Here is a 16,723-nt window from a genome sequence, read left to right as displayed (position 1 = left end):
ATTTAAACTGAATAATTGATTAGTTTGAAAAAGCACAAGGTTATGAACTTAGGAAGTTTTTCAGGTGGCTTGTTGTTGCTGCTGTTTTTGGGAAATATCAATTTCCTAAAGGATGTCAGAGCTAATATATGATTATACCTAATGGATAAAGTAATACAACACCTCCCAAATTAAAAAAAGAAACATTTGTGTGTGTGTAACTCAAGATTCATAGATTTAAAAAGCATGTACAATTAAAGATAGCTACTTTTAAAGTGCTGCCTCTACTTTGTAAATGCTGCATATCCCAAATAGACAAATTATATAGAGTGTGACTGAATACTACTTTTCATCTGTTGACGAGAAATGAAATAAAACATTTCATAAAGGAAAACATTTTTGTATCTAAGATACAATATATTTCATGTATGCTTTTATTAGATGAAAGTTCACTAATCCATATAACAAAATAGTTATTCTTAAAACAAAAATGTTAACATATAACTGACATAAACATTAGTAACAACCGGTTTTGACAGCACTAGTCCTTAAGGGGAGCAAAAAAGGAAAGATTTGGTCTCTACACAGTCAATACAATTGGACTGATTAAGCCACAAAATAATTCATTATAATTCATGAACTGCATATATTACACTGCTTTTTCTTTTAACACTTATTTTAGCTTATTGAATTAAAACATATGGTTTTAAGGAAATTATTCTTTGCTCTTATTTACTTTTGATCATAATGATCTAAACTGTTACTAGTCAAGTAGTAAAGGCAACTGTAACAAATACCTGAGGAAGAGTTTGAAAGCATTCCTCCATAAGAATAACAAAACTATTAGATACAGTTCTTCCTAATAACTTTTTTTAAAAAGAGAAAAGAAATATATTATTTATATAATTATAAATTAGTAAACCATTATGCAACCAGATTCCAAACATCCCTTGATGACAGCTGTCTGCAATGAAGACAAAATCTATTTTATGTTACCTTTAGGTCTGATTGTTCCTGGCTATCTGGGGTAATGCATTGGAACCACAACGAAGGTCACAGGTAAACTGTGCTGTAGTAGATTATCTATTTCTGTAATAGGATCAGGACAGGAAGGGGTAGTATCCATGCTGAGAATTTGCCAACCTTCTTATACACTCTTCCTTAATCTTAGGACTGTTTCATAAAATGAATTTTCTATCATAATGGGTTCAAAAATATAACATAAGCAATGATAAAAATTCCTCCATAGTATTTCTCTAACTAAACTTTAACAAAATATGGTATGCTATAAAACATTATTAGGTGTGACATATTTAGAGTTATCCCTGTGATAATATATAGTGGCATATAAGAAAAAAAAATCCACAGGTTATATCTATGAGTGTTCCTATGAAGATGCTTGGTTATATTAATCAGTACAGTGCTTTTTTTTTTTCTTGTAATTTCCTATAGAAAGTAGATTATTACTATAGTACTAACTTCCTGAGGCCTGATCATTCTCTGACAAATGGCAAATTAAGTTATAAGCATGTAATTTTACCAAAACCACTGCTTAAAAATAAATGACATCCTCCAGTGGATTATTTTATGATATATTCCATTGCTAATTTGTTTCAGAATGTCTTTATACTCTGAAGATTTATATGTATTATGGTTTACTATTACCCTATTGCTTCTCTTTAATAAATAACAGTATTCACGTAATAATATATATTAATGTTTTACTGCAGTTCTAGCTAAAAATATTAACTATAATAATAGAATGTATTCTATTCTCTAGTTTTCAAAGAGATTCATTTTTAGCATACAGGTGATTAATTTGCCACAATATGATAAATAACTGACCACAAATATTTAACCTAATAGGAACCATATAAGTATGCTTTAAAATTAGAATATTATTACATATAATAACTTAAAAATAATATTCTATTGAAAAGAAAACACTATCATTAAGTGTTAAACTTATTCAAATGCCAAACTTCAGGAATGAATTTATGATATAAAGGAATGTTCATTTCTGTGTCCCTAAAAACCTATAAAAAAGCTAAGTAAATGTTCTCTATTTTTTTAAGTAGCTTAAAATATTAAATGAAGGCAATCCAAACATAGCATCAACTTTTTTCTGCTCTAAAGTTGGTCTCTGATTAAACTGAAAAATATGAATAATAGAATAATAAGTTAAAGATTGACAAGGTACTCTAAAGATGATAGCATTTTGGGCATTATATCTTCATAATAAGTGTGAAACAACTGTTTCCTTAAATAAGATGCTATCATTAACTTTTATAAAAGAACTTTCTGTAGCTTCTAAAATCTGGGATTCAGCATTGCGAAGCAGAAACACTAGACATCCAAAACCTCTAGCATGCTATAGGTAACCAAAAATCTGCAAGTTATGATATATGTAGTACTGCCAAAAGCAGGCCTTCCTAACACAGCATGGTTCTCAGTAAGGTTTAAGGTATATGATTTTACTTTTAAGAATTATTATTAAAGAGTTATCCAGAATCCAAGCCCTAATATAATAAAGTTGATTGATTCACTGAAAAAACTGAGCGATAAAACATGTACACTGTCTTTTAGGTAATTTTTCTTCAATAGGAGCAGGACAGAAAACATAGAGAACACACAATTCTATTTCTTTGGGCCAGAATACAAGTAGGATTTAACTGTGTGCTAACTACTTTATGTAACAAGTGCTTATCTATTGTGAAATAAAAATTAAATTGCTACGAGAGCAGGATTTCAATGTTTGTCAAAAAATTAGCAGATAATGGCGCAGGTAATGCTTTTTCACAATTTCTATCAGGTATCTTCTCAATGAAACATTGTGAAGGATGGCAATGATAAATTACTACCTTTTAAAAAGTACAAATTACTTTTATAAAAGATATCAGAAACAATGCGTACTGACTTTGACAGTTTTCTTTCTGCAATTCAAAACAAAAGGCATTCACTGAAATAAGGTGATTTCTACAATTATTAAACGTTAATGCATTAAGAAAGAGGCCGCTGGTTATCTAACGCGTAGGTTGCTCTTTCCTTACTGTATTTTTCAGACCACTTTCGAGTTAGTTCTAGATAATGGCTCGGCTTATGAGGCTGGTAATCCAGGTACACTGTATTACTGGTTCTTTTGGGAATAGCCTTTTCAATCTGAGTCCCTTCATGCCACTCGTTAAAAGAAGTGATAGAAATCACACTGGGGTGGGCTTGGAGTGCAACGTTTAGAGCGGTTTCGTAATACTTCCCATTGATTCGGTTCCGCGTGTTCTGAGTGTTCCACGGACGGATGCTGGTATCTATGTATCCTGGGCCCACGCTTGGGATAAACAGTAGTTGGAAGTGATCACAAAATAACTTTAGTCTAGCCCAATTCTCATATGATGAGCCGTAAGTAAAGCCATTTGTGGCAAAATATGTGTAAATTCCATTAAAACCACTTTGCAGGATATCATATTTATGTTTATCTTCTACTAGAAGTGCAATAAACAATGCATCATAAGGAGAATTGCGAACGCTCCAAGCCCCTGATGTGGTTAACAGATTGGCCCACTGTTCAGGCTTTGTAATATAAGAATCATAGATGTAAAACATAGGAAGAGAATTGCCGTTCTTAGTCTTGTACCGGTAAAAGGCTGGATGATTTCCATATCTAGAATATAAACATAGGTAAAAGTGAATGAATATTAACAATTCATTTGCCATAGACAATAATTATGTATTGAAAATGAAGGTAATCACAGTTTATACACACTGTTTACCCTTCTTAGGAAGTCAGATTGTAGAAGTGTAATTATTAAAAATGCATTTCAATTTTACATTAGGAAATGGAATAATGAATACAGTAAGGCATTACCAAACAAGAAATTGATTCTCTTATACTTAGGTCTACAAATGTTGGCTAACACCATGAAAAGCCCATTTTCTGCATGAATATATAAACTGCTTTTTTTCATATCAATGATAAATGGCCCACTGTTGCTGACAAGTTTCTTTGTGAGAGAATGGCATCTATCACAGATTATCAGGCATACCCTTGAACAAAACGAAACTATTAATAGATTCTTTATTTGTATTCAGACTATGTATAAATAAAATATTAGATGTGGGCCCACTGGGCCCATCGCTATAAAAGCAGTTCGCATTTCATTATCTGAGACTTCTTTTAAAAAGACAAAACTCTATAATCATAAAACTTAAAAAATAATATCAATTTAAAATGTCAGTATGAAGAAAACATAAATAGTCTAATAAACAGGTAAAATAATATGGTAGGTTTTATTCATACAGAAAGGAACCTTTAAGGAACTTCAGAAATGTTCCTCAAAATGGCTGTAATGTTCATTACAAAATTAGTTTACAGACACAGAAGAAACTCACTTGTCTATAATATATTTGACATTTTCGTACATGTTTTGATCATCTCGATTGCTATATGGTTCGATGTGAAAAGTGACCTAAAACAAAAATATTGATTAGAGAAAAAATTTATTAAATGTAAAAGTATATCCCATATTTTAAATTAATCTCATGACTTAATAACCTTAATTTAAAATGAATACTTACTGATCATAGAAGTTACCAGAGAATTTTAATAGTAATAACACTAAGAGCTATCTCTATTAAATAATACGTTAAGTGTTTTATACATTTTATCTCAGTTAATTCTGGCAATGCTGTGAGGTGGCTACTAGTACTATCTTCCTTTTCTAAAGGAGACAATCAGAGTTAAGATAGGTGCTGCAGCTTGTCACACCCAGCCAGCTGGGGGCAACATAGGTCATTTGAGCCACAGCTCAAATGTTCAGCCACATGAGATACTTCTTCCTGTATTCCTTATAAAGAATAAATACAGATATTTCTATATTTGAACATATCTTTTTATTTTTTTGTCCTAAAAAAACATGGTCCAGAAAAATCTGGTTCTTTTGTCAGGTGTGATCATTAAGTTTACACGTAAATGGAGTCAATATCGAATACTTTTAAATGACAAATTCTTCTGTAAAACTAAAATATCACTTTACAAAATAACATGTTTAATTTGTACTAGTACTATAAATGGCAATAATTTTCAAAATGCTTGTTATTATTGACACAATTTATATTTCTCTACTGTAATAGTAGAAAGCAGTAACCAAAAATATTTTAAAAATACTATGCATAGAATACTCATTTTTTTTACATTGAGGTGACACTGTTTAATAACACTATAAAAATTCCAGGTGTTCAACATTGTAATTCAACCTCCATCATGTGCTCCCCAGATAGTCTAGTTTCCAGTTTCACTGTACCTTTGATTCCCTTTACCCATTTTGCTCTATCCCCACCCCTTTCCCCTCTGGTACCCATCAATCTGTTGTCTGTATCAATTAGTTGCTTTTTAAAAATGTTTTATATTCCACATGACTGAAATCATATTCTTTGTCTTTTTTTCCATTTGACTTTCAGCATCAAACTCTGGAGATTCATCCTTGGTTGTCGCAAGCAGCAATATTTCATCTTTTTGTGGCTTAGTATTCCTTTGTGTATATGTACCACATCTTTATCCATTCATCTGTCGATGAATGCTTGTTTCCATATCTTGGCTACTGTAAATAATGCTGCAGTGAACACAGGAGTACATATGTATATCCTTACAAGTTAGTTTTCATATTCTTCAGATAAATACCCAAAAGAGGAATTGTTGGATTATTTGATAATTCCATTCTTCATATTCTGAGGAACCTTCATACCGCTGGCCATAGTGGCTGCCCAACTTTCATTACCACCCACAGTATACAGGGCTCCCGTTTCTCCACATCCTTGCCAATGTTCATTTCTTGTCACTTTAATAACAGCCATTCTAACATGTGTTAGGTGACATCTCAGTGCAGTTCTGATTTGCATTTCCCTAATAATTAGTAAAGTTGCACATCTTTTCATGTGCCTGTTGCCATCTGTATGTCTTCCCTGGAAAAATGTCTATACAGGTACTCTGCCCATTTTTTAATCAAGTTTTGTTGTGGTGGTAGTCATGGGATGATTCTTTTTATATTAGACATTAACCCCTTATTGATAATAACTGCATATATCATCTTCCAGCAGTTGGTTGCCTTTTTGTTTTCTTGATGGTTTTCTTTGCAATGTAAAAAGTTTTTGTTTGATGTAGTCCTATTTGTTTTTGTTTCCCTTGTCTTTGGAGTCAAATTCACAAAAACATCACTAACATTGATGTCCACTAAATTTATTTACCTATTTTTCTTTTATGTATTTTACTGTTTCACATCTTACATTCAAGTCTTTAATCCATTTTGAGATAAATTTTTTTGTGTGGTGAAAGATAGTGATCTAGTGTCATTCTTTTGCACATAGTTGTCCAGTTTTCCTGGCACCACTTCTTGAAAAAAACTTTCTCCATTGTATATTCTTGGCTCCTTTGTTGCAAATCAGTTGTCCTTGTATTTGTGGGTTCAAATCTGGGCTCTCAACTCTTTTCCATCAGTTTGCAGGTCTGTTTTCCTGCCAATACCATACCGTTTAAATTACTATAGCTTTGTAGTATAGTTTGAAATTGGAGAGTGTGATACCTCCAACTTTGTTCTTTTTCCTGATTGCTTTGGCTCTTTGGGTCTTTCATAGTTCTATAACATTTTTAAATATTTTGTTCTGTTTCTGTGAAAAATGCCATTGGGATTTTGATAGGGACTGCACTGAATCTGTAGATTGCTTTAGGTAATATGAGCATTTTGACAATGTCAATTCTTTCAATCCATGAACACAGAATATCTTTCCATTTTTGTGGCTTTTTCATTTTCAACAATGGCTTGTAGTTTTCAGTATGCAGGTCTTTCACAACCTGTGTTAAGTTTATTGTTGCAATTGTCAATGGGATGGTTTTCTTCTTTCTCTTTCTGATACTTCATTTTTAATATATGGAAATGCAACAGACTTATATATATTCATTTGTACCTTGTTATATTATTTATTTATTTACTATTTCAAATAGATTTTTTGAGGTGGAGACTTTAAGATTCTCTCTATATAAAATTTTGTCATCTGCAAATAGTGAAAGTTTTATGTCCTTTTCCAATGTGGATGCCTTTGGGGTTGCTAGTGCCAGGATGCTTGTGTCTCTGCAGTGGGGGGGGCGGTGCTACTGTGGTCATGGAATTTGTAGCCAGAGTGGTGGGTGCGACAGCCGGGTCTGGGACATCTGGGTCCTCCAGCACCACCACTGTGGCAGAGGGATGTAGTGGGTGAGGGTGGAGTAGGGCTCACGAGCTCATGCGCTATTGCTGGGAGGCCACAGACATGTCTCTGCTGCTACAAGGCTCTCCAGAGGTACAAGCACAGTCACAACTGAGGATGGAGCAGGATTCTCAAGTGCCAACACTGCCACTGCCTCTCTTACCTTTCATGGTGCTGTGGTGTGGGGCTGCTCCTCTACCACTTCTGTGTTCACTGCGGCTGTGGGTGCAGCCACAGCAACTGGGGAACTTGGGTGGAGCCACCCCTGTCCTCTCCCTCATTCTGCCACTCCTACAAGCTCCATGCTTCTACCCATGTACAGGTCTCTCAGGTTTCCTAGTGTGCTGAGCATAGGAACCTTTTTTGGATTGTAGATGATTGACTATTTATAGATCAAAGGAGAGATAAAAAAGGTTGTCTCACTCTGCCATGATGCTCAAACACTACTTTTTTTTCACTAAACAAGTTAGTTATATATAAATCAACAAAAACTAATTACAGCAAGAAAAAACATTTTTTAAGCCCCTTCTAACCAATAGTATAGATTGTCATTTAAGGCCTGTCTCATCTTTATTATTTGTTTAAGATCTATAAGACAAATAAGATTTTTCATTTTTATTGTTGATTTTAATGATTTACCAGTAGCTATTAAAAATCTTTCTAGCAATCTAATAAATTTATTGATACTATTTTAAATTTAATGACTGGTCTTTAGAAAGTGTGTATGGGCTTCTATGATACTACAATATATAATGCCTTTGGTTTTAACTACCATTAAAGTAAAATGAATGTTACATTAATTTGTATTACTAATTTTAAAGTCAGACAAACCTTGATAAAATTGATTTTCTTAACATCATATAAAGTAAGTTTTTAATAGTAAAGTTAAATTTATTGCTGCATTGTACAGTAGCTCTGCTGTTTTTTTTTTTAACTTCAATTGAACAAAGATTGGCAAGGACGTATTTTTATACTCATATTATCTTGAGTAATTCTTTCTAGATGCAACATTGTTTTAAGTATGTTTCTAGTTTATATATAAATGACACCATATCTAAGCAGATGTGTCAAAGTTAATTTGCTTTTAATGTTGCAAACCATAAATGGCAGTTCAATATATTATAGGAATTTAAAAAGCTAAGATTAATAAGCACATAACATTTAAAATTTTCACTCATATATTTCAAAGTTCTTAATTGTAATAAAATTACTTTGTAGATTTAATTAATAATGTGATCTAGTCATTATTTCTCTCTCCCATTTGGCAAAATGTATTAGACCAATACTAAAATAAACTTTAATGCGACAGAATACTATGGCTGACCATTGAATAACATGCAGGTTAAGGGTGCTACCCCCTATGCTTTCAAAAATCTACATATCTTCTGATTTCGCCAAACCTACCTGTCCTTTGGGGCCCATGGGTGATTGGTTCCAGGACACCCCACAGATACCAAAATTTGTGGATATTCAAGTGCCCTACATAAAGTGACAGATCAATGCATACAGTTGGCCTTCTGTATCTTTGGATTCACAGCTGCAGATAAAAAATGGTACAAGTATCTATTGACAAATACCTGTGTATAATTGGACCCATGCAGTTGAAAGATTCCTCAAGGGTCAACTATATATATAAAATAAGATTCTGCCTTATCTCTAGATTAGGGAATAAGAGTCATATAAATATTCTCTTATTTCATGCTTATAGTTTTGACCTTGTCAGTCTCTACTCTGCAGCAAAAGTGTACTTTCTAATGTGAAAGTGATCCTGAAGTGTGACTTCAACAACAGGGAAGTATAAAACATTCCTGACATTAATCCCCCTTTTTAATCAAAGGATCAGACATTCATACAGGAACAAAAGCACCTCTCTGGGTGTTTTGTAAACTAGTGCCTAACTCCAAGAAACTGGGGAGGAGTCTCGCCCACCAGTGCAGCCTGTGAGATAGACAGACCTCTCTGTGGGCTGGGAAACCAGAGGAACAGCCAAACTGCCTAGTCGCCTCTTGTCTCTGCTGGGCAAAAACTGGGTGAGTACAGACCTGGACAGGAACAGGAAAGCAGTGAATGCCCAGTTATCCCAGCTAGATCAGACTCAGCTGGAGAAATCCATTCTCCCTACCAGCACTTGGAATACTATGGTGAAAGTTCTATAACTGGTGGGAGGAAATATTGGGAAAATGCAGATAAGAATTTCAAAAGGTGTTGGAAGGATTATGTTCAGCAGAAAGTCTAAACTGGAGCTGCTGGGAGCGCCCTGCTGCATCTGCAGCCAGCCCCCACGCCCTCAGTGCTAAACGTGCAGCTGCCCCCACTCTAAGCCAGTGCCCTGTGTGGGCCAAGAGCTACTGCAAGAGCAAGCTTCAGGAGACAGGGGGCGCCCTCAGGAAACGCAGAGCTGAGCTACAGTGACACCTTATTGAAAACAAGAGAAGCACTCCAGATTTAAGGGATGGAAAAAACATTCCATGAAAACTGCAGTAGAATATCAGATATCAGAATATAAATTCAAAAAGAGCAGAAAAATTAAATGTCGAAGTGGAAATTGTTAACTTTTTATGAAAATGTTTTCATGTGCTGTGACAATGATTGTGTATTTTAAAGGTATTTTTTTCTCCTACTTACTTTTTTTCTCAATTAAGTATCAACAGTTCTTTATTATTGACTCTATTTATGCTGATTACATTTAACTTTTTACAAAACTGTTTCTCAGTGTCTAATATTTTTTGTATATTTATTTTATAATTTTGTTGGAATAAATATATCTCTATTGAAACATATATATATATATGCATACACACACACACACACACACATATATTCTGTTGGAAAAAAAAGGATTCAAGACATAGGAAGATCCTGAACTTGCCTCTCCCAATAGACATACCAAATCTATAGCTACATATGGAACAATTTCCTTGACAGGAAAAAGAAAATGTAAAAACTGATGAAGCAACTCTTTCATATCTGGCAAACAAGAGGAAATCCAAATAAGCAGGTAGGAAAGACCAAGACATAATCTCATATTAAACTCCTCCCACATCGCACAGTGACCCACAATTGGAAGGAAATTTGAAACCTGGAGCTTTACCCTGAGAAGCAAAGGGTTCATATCCCACATTGGGCATCCTAACTTTTAAAACCATCATCTGAGAGACAAGCCCCTAAAATGTACTATCTTTAACGACGAATGGGGCTTGTGCCCAGGACACCCAAGGAACTGTGGTGAACTGAGAAACAGCTCTTAAAATGGCTTATGCACAGAGTCTCCTGCCCTGGTGCCCAGTACGGAAGCAATCCTTGCAAAAAGCACCCAGGCTTTATAAAAAAGAGACTCATTTGCTACTTTTAAAGCATTGCTCTGTGAGTGTGTCCTGTTGGGATGCTTTTGGGGAAAGGAAGCTGGTGGGCACCATCTTCCTGCATGCCATCTGTCTTGCTAAAGCTTGTGGATGCTATCTTTTTTTATTCTTCTTCCTTTCTTCCTTTTTAGGTGGGTACTGTCTTTGCACTCAATCCAGCCGCTAGATGACACCTTTGTGCTTTCCCACAGTAGTGATCCAAAGTGACATATCCCCCAGACAAGGATCTTCTACACATGTCTGGTGACCTGTTTGTTTTCTGTGGCTACCACCCAGGGGACATCCCTTGATCACCTGGCTCTGGAGGCCAGAGTGGTTATTCTTGGGTCCCTGGGGCCACAGCAATCAAAGAGACAGTTTTTGTTAGAGGACCTACTCCCAGGGCACCGGAACAGATAGATGAATAAGACACATCTCCAGTGTTCCTGAGAAAGAGACCTATTTGCTTGTCCAGAAGCTTTGGCCTGAAGGGCAGATACTGGTTTGGCTTGTGTTCCTGGGTACAAAGGGAATATACAAATCAGAGAGACACTTCTTGGCTGGCTACCACCACCAGGCACTACAGAGACAGAAGAATGAAACTTACCCCCAGCCTTTCCATGAAAAAGGCACCCTTGCCTGACCTGGAGCAAGCCTGGCACACTTTTAGGGGCCATGGCAACGCTCTCAGGGGATGTGGGCCAGGGAATGCCACCAGTGTGCTCTCCCTCTACCTCACTACAGCTCACTGGTGTCTCCCAGAAAGGAGCTTATACTTGACTACAACAGCAATTGTCATGACTGCCACTCAGAGGACACCTCTATGTAGCCAGGCTCTGGTGGCCAGCGGGACTTACACTTTTGGTTCCACAAGACTGATACATTCACATTCTATAAAACATGCTGCCCAGGGATTTGCTTTACAAAAAGTCTGAATCTAGTGCTGACTGAAACTCTATATGGGAAATTTCTATGGGAAATTAACTAGTCTTGGCACACCCTGGACTACTGGGGGTCATTAAAAATAGGTTGGACAATAAAAATCTAAAAAAAAAAAAAGGTTTTAGAGACAATGAAGAGCTAGGGTAGGGAGAGTGATAAGGTTCATCTCACACACAGAAGTCAAACATTCAAGACCGGGAGAGGTAGCTGTTTCATCTTATACATAGACACAAACACAGAGTCAAACAAAATAAAGAAATACAGAAATATGTTCCCAATGAAAGAACAAGATACAACCTCAGGTAATAATAGAGGTAGGTAACTTATGTGATAGAGAATTCAAATTAATGATCAAAAAGTTGTTTACAAGGCTTGAAAGAAGGATGGGTGAACAAGTGAGAACTTCAATAAAGTGGTGAAAAATAAAAGAAAGTATCAAACAGAATTTAGAGCACTAAAGAATACAATAAGTAAATGAGAAATGTACTAGAGGGTTCAACAGAAGACTAGATGAAATAGAAGACAGAACAGAAAAACTCACCCAATAAAAGTAGCAACAAGAAACAAGAATAAAAAGAAGTGCAGCAGAAAACTTATTTGAAGAAATAACAAAAATCTTCCCTAAGAAAACATGTCCAGATCAAAAATTCCCAGAGAATTCAACACAAATAGACCCAGAGAAAGACATATTACAATTAAAATGTCAAAAGTTAAAGACAAGGAGAGAATCTTAAAAGCAGCAAAACAAATAACAAAAACTTGTTACATACAATGGAATCTCCATAAGACAAACATATTTTTTTCAGCAGAAACTTTGCAGGGTGGAATAGAATGACATAACATATTCAAAGTGCTGAAAGGGAAAAAAACCTTCCAACCAAGAATATTTTGCCCAGCAGAGATATTCAGAATTGAAGGACAAATAAAAGACAAGCAAAAGCTAAAGCACTTCATCACCACAAAACCAGCCTTACAAGAAATGTTAGAGAGACTTTAAGCTGCAAAGAAAAGGATATGAATTGTAACGAATACATTTGAAAGTATAAATATCACTGGGAAAGGTAAATACATGGTAAAGGTAATTGATTAATCATTTATAATAATGCTGGTAAGAAGATTAAAAGACAAAAGTACTAAAAAAAATAAGTAAAATAACTAGTTAAGGGTACACAAGATAAAAATATGTAAAATATGACAACCAAAGTATTAAATGTGACTGGGGAGAGTAAAAATATAGTTTTAGAATGTGTTCAAACTTATTTTATAATCCTAAATTAGACTGTTATAAATACAAAGTTGTTATATGTAAGCCACACAATAAACAAAGCAAAAACCTATAGTAAATACACAACAGATAACGGGAAAAGATTATACCCCTAAAGAAAATTATCAAAGCACACAGGAAGAGAGCAAAAGAAGAAAGGAATGAAGGCATTACAAAACAGTCAGAAACAAAATGGCAATAAGTAGTTACCTAAGAACAATTACTTGTAATGTAAATGGAATAAATTCTCTCATCAAAAGAGAGGTTAACTTGGTTAAAAATCAATGCCAATCTATATTCAAACAAGAGTCTCATTTCATATGTAAAGACAGTAACAATCTGAAAGTGAAGGAATGACAAAATATATTTCACACAAATGAAGCAGAAGAAACTGAGGTAACTAGAATTATATCATACAAAAATAAACTTTTAAAACAAAGATTATCGTAAGAGGCAAAAAAGAGTTTAATAATGAAAAAGAAGGATATAACATTTGTTAAGTATTTATGCACCCAACATAAGAGCACCTAATATAAAGTAAATGTTAACAGACCATAAGGATCAAATAGACAGCAATACAATAATAGTGTCAAATTAATACCCTATTTACATCAATGGATATATTATCCAGACAGAAAATTAATAAGGAAACAGCAGCTTGAACCGACATTAGATCACGGAGACGTTACAGTTATCTGATGAATGTTTCATCCAAAAGAAACAAAATACATATTATTCTCAAGTGAACATGGAACATGGAACATCCTCCAATATAGATCATATGTTAGGCCACAACAAAACTCTTAATGAATTTAAGAAGACTGAAATCATAGCAAGCATCTTTTGGATCACACGGTATGAAAGAAATCAATCACAAGATAAAAACTGAAAAACTCACAAATATGTGAAAATTAAAAACATGCTACTGAACAATCCCTCCATAAAGGTTGACAAAAGAGAAATAAAAAATACATCGAAATGAAAAGGAAAATATAACATACAAAAACATGGATGCAGCAAAAAAATGAGTTCTAAGAGGAAAGTTCACAGTGATAAATGTATACCTCAAAAAACAAGAAAAGTTGCAAATAAAAAACATAACAACACCTCAAAGAATTAGAAAAAGAATGAATGAAGCTCATAGTTACTAGAAGGAAGGAAAAGACAAAGATTAAAGCAGAAATTAAAGAATTAGAGATAAAAAGCAATAGGAAAGACGAAGAAAACCAAGAAAAGTTTTTTTTTTTTTCGAAAAGATAAACAAAAGTGACAAACCTTTAGTCAGACTCACAATGAAATAAAGAGGACTCTGATAAGTAAACTCAGAAATGAAAGAAATCTTACAACTGAACTACAGAAATACAAAGGATCAAAAGAAATTACTATAAACATTTATACTTCAGCAAATTGCACAAACTAAAAGAAATGGATAAATTCCTAGAAACGTACATCTTCCAAGACTGAATCATGAAAAAATAGAGAATCTGAACAGACTGATTATCATTAAGGAGATTGAGTATGTAATCAAAAACCTCAACAAAGAAGTTTCAGACCAGACAGATTCACTGGTGAATTCTAACAATCAAAGATTTAACACCAATCTTTCTCGCAGCTTTTAAAAGAGGAGAGGAGGGAACACTTCCCAACTCATTTCTGAAGCCACCATAACCCTGATATCAAAATCTGACAAGGATGCCATAAGAAAAGAAAACTATAGGCCAGTATCTCCAATGAAGATAGATATAAAAATACTCAAGAAAATATGAAATTTATTCATTGGATGCAGGTTGGTTCAATATCTGCAAATCAATGTATGTGATATACCACAAACAAAATGAAAAATAAAAGTCATATGATCATATCAATAGATGAAGAAAACACATTTGACAAAATCTAGCACCCTTTAAGATTATGTCCACTTTCATCACTTTAATTCAAATAGTAGTTAGTGGAAGTTCTAGCCACAGCAATTAGACAAGAAAAAGAAAAGGCATGCAATTGGAAGGGAAGTACTAAAACTGTTATTATTTGCTTATGACATGATACTATATGGACAGAATGCTAAGGATTCTACCAAATAACTATTAGAATAAATAAATGAATTTATTATAGTGGCAGAATACAAATTAATATTCAGAAATCAGTTATATTTTTATAGACCAAGAACAAACTATTAGAAAGACAAATTAACATAATCATCTCATTCACAAATTGCATTAACAAATAAAATACCTAGAAATAAATTTATCCAAGGAGGTAAAAAAGGTTGTACTCAAAAAATTATAAGATACTTAAGAAAAAAAACTGAAGATACAAATAGATGGAACCACATACCATGCTCATGGATAGGAACAATTAACATCATTAAAACGTCTATACTACCCACGGCAATTTGTATATTCAGCAGCATGTCTGTCAAAATACCAGGGGCATTTTTCACAAAAATATAACAAAGAATCTTAAAATCTATATGGAAGCACAAAAGACCCTGACTAGCCAAAGCAATCTAGAGAAAGAAGAACAAAGTTGAAGGTGTCATACTATCTGATGTCTAAGTATAGTATAAAGCTATATCAATCACAATAACATGGTACTGGCTTAAAAACAGACACAAAGACCAATGGAACAGAACAGAGAGCCCAGAATTAAACTCTTACCAAAAGGTCAATTAATCTATGACAAAAGAGGCAAAAATATGCAATGAGATAAAGACAGTCTCTTCAATAAATGGTGCAGAAAAAACTGAACAGATATATAAAAAAATGAAACTGGACAACTTTCTTACTCCACATATGATGAACTCAAAATAGATTAAAGATTAAAATGTTAGTCCTGAAGTGATAAAACTAACAGAAGAAAATAGGCAACAAACTCTTTGACATTGCTTTTAGTAATACTTTTTTGGCTATGTCTCTTTGGGCAAGGAAAACAAAACTAACTAACTCAATAAATAAACACATGCAACTACATCGAACTAAAAATTTTTTGCACAGCAAAGAAAATCAACAAAACAAAAATACAAGTTACTGAATGGAATAAGACATTCACCAATAACACAGCTGATAAGGGTTTAATATCCAAAATATATAACAAACGCAATACTTAATACCAAAAAAAAAAAAAAAAAAAAAATCAAACAATCCTATTACAAAATCAGCAGAGATCTTGAATAGACATTTCTCCTATAAGGACATACAGATGGCCAACAGGCATAACGAAAGATGCTCAACATCACCAATCATCAGAGAAATACAAATTAAAATCATAATGAGATATCTCCTTACACCTGTCAGAAAGGCCATGATCAATAAATCAACAAAAAAACAGATGTTGGTGAAGACTGCAAATCAGTACATCTAGTAAAAGGTTTCTCAAGAAACTAAAAATAGCAAACTACCACATGATCTAGCAATTCTACTTCTGGATATTTATCCAAAGTAAGCCAACACACTAATTTGAAAATTTATGACTTGGGGTGGTGAACATACAATACAGTTTACAGATGATGTATTGTAGAATTATGCACCTGAAACCTGTATAATTCTGTTAACCAATGTCACACCAATGAAGTCAATGAAAAGAAGAAAAAAGCTCTTTCTAAACCAACTATCTGAACTAAACCATGAATTCCAAAACACAATAAATACTTCCATGTTAACAGGGAAAAAAAAAGATATATGCAGCCCTATGTTCATAGCAGCATTATTTACAATAGCCAAAATATAGAAGCAACACAAGTGTTTTCTGATGGATGATGACAATCCATATTGTCAAATGTACAATGGAATATAGCTCAACCATATGAAATAATGAAATACTGCCATTTGCGACAACATTGATGGATCTGGAGAGCATCTTGCTAAGTGAACTAAGTCATAACCAGACTGGAAGAGGTATGGAAGGAGGATAAAGAGGATAAAGGGGGTAAAATACATAGTGACAAAAGGAGACTAGATTTTGGGTG

The 16,723-nt window shown here is 33.9% G+C and overlaps 1 protein-coding gene across 1 annotated transcript in view; it reads right to left on the bottom strand.

Annotated features, from left to right (window-relative positions):
* Positions 1-390: 390 nt before the first annotated feature.
* The window catches only part of MANEA (mannosidase endo-alpha), a 51,081-nt gene continuing 34,748 nt past the window's right edge, over positions 391-16,723 (bottom strand). Inside the window, exons 4-5 of the mRNA XM_090280554.1 lie at positions 4,366-4,442; positions 391-3,637 (exon numbers count right to left, since the gene is read on the bottom strand). Of these exons, the coding sequence (XP_090136680.1) occupies positions 2,980-3,637; positions 4,366-4,442 (735 nt within the window). The 3' untranslated portion in view covers positions 391-2,979. The remainder of the gene's footprint in view (positions 3,638-4,365; positions 4,443-16,723) is intronic.

This window comes from Furipterus horrens, unplaced genomic scaffold (genome assembly GCF_987537825.1).
Source record: "Furipterus horrens unplaced genomic scaffold, mFurHor1.1.pri manual_scaffold_6, whole genome shotgun sequence".
NCBI classification, from domain to species: Eukaryota; Metazoa; Chordata; class Mammalia; order Chiroptera; family Furipteridae; genus Furipterus; species Furipterus horrens.
This window is presented reverse-complemented; position numbering and strand designations above follow the sequence as displayed.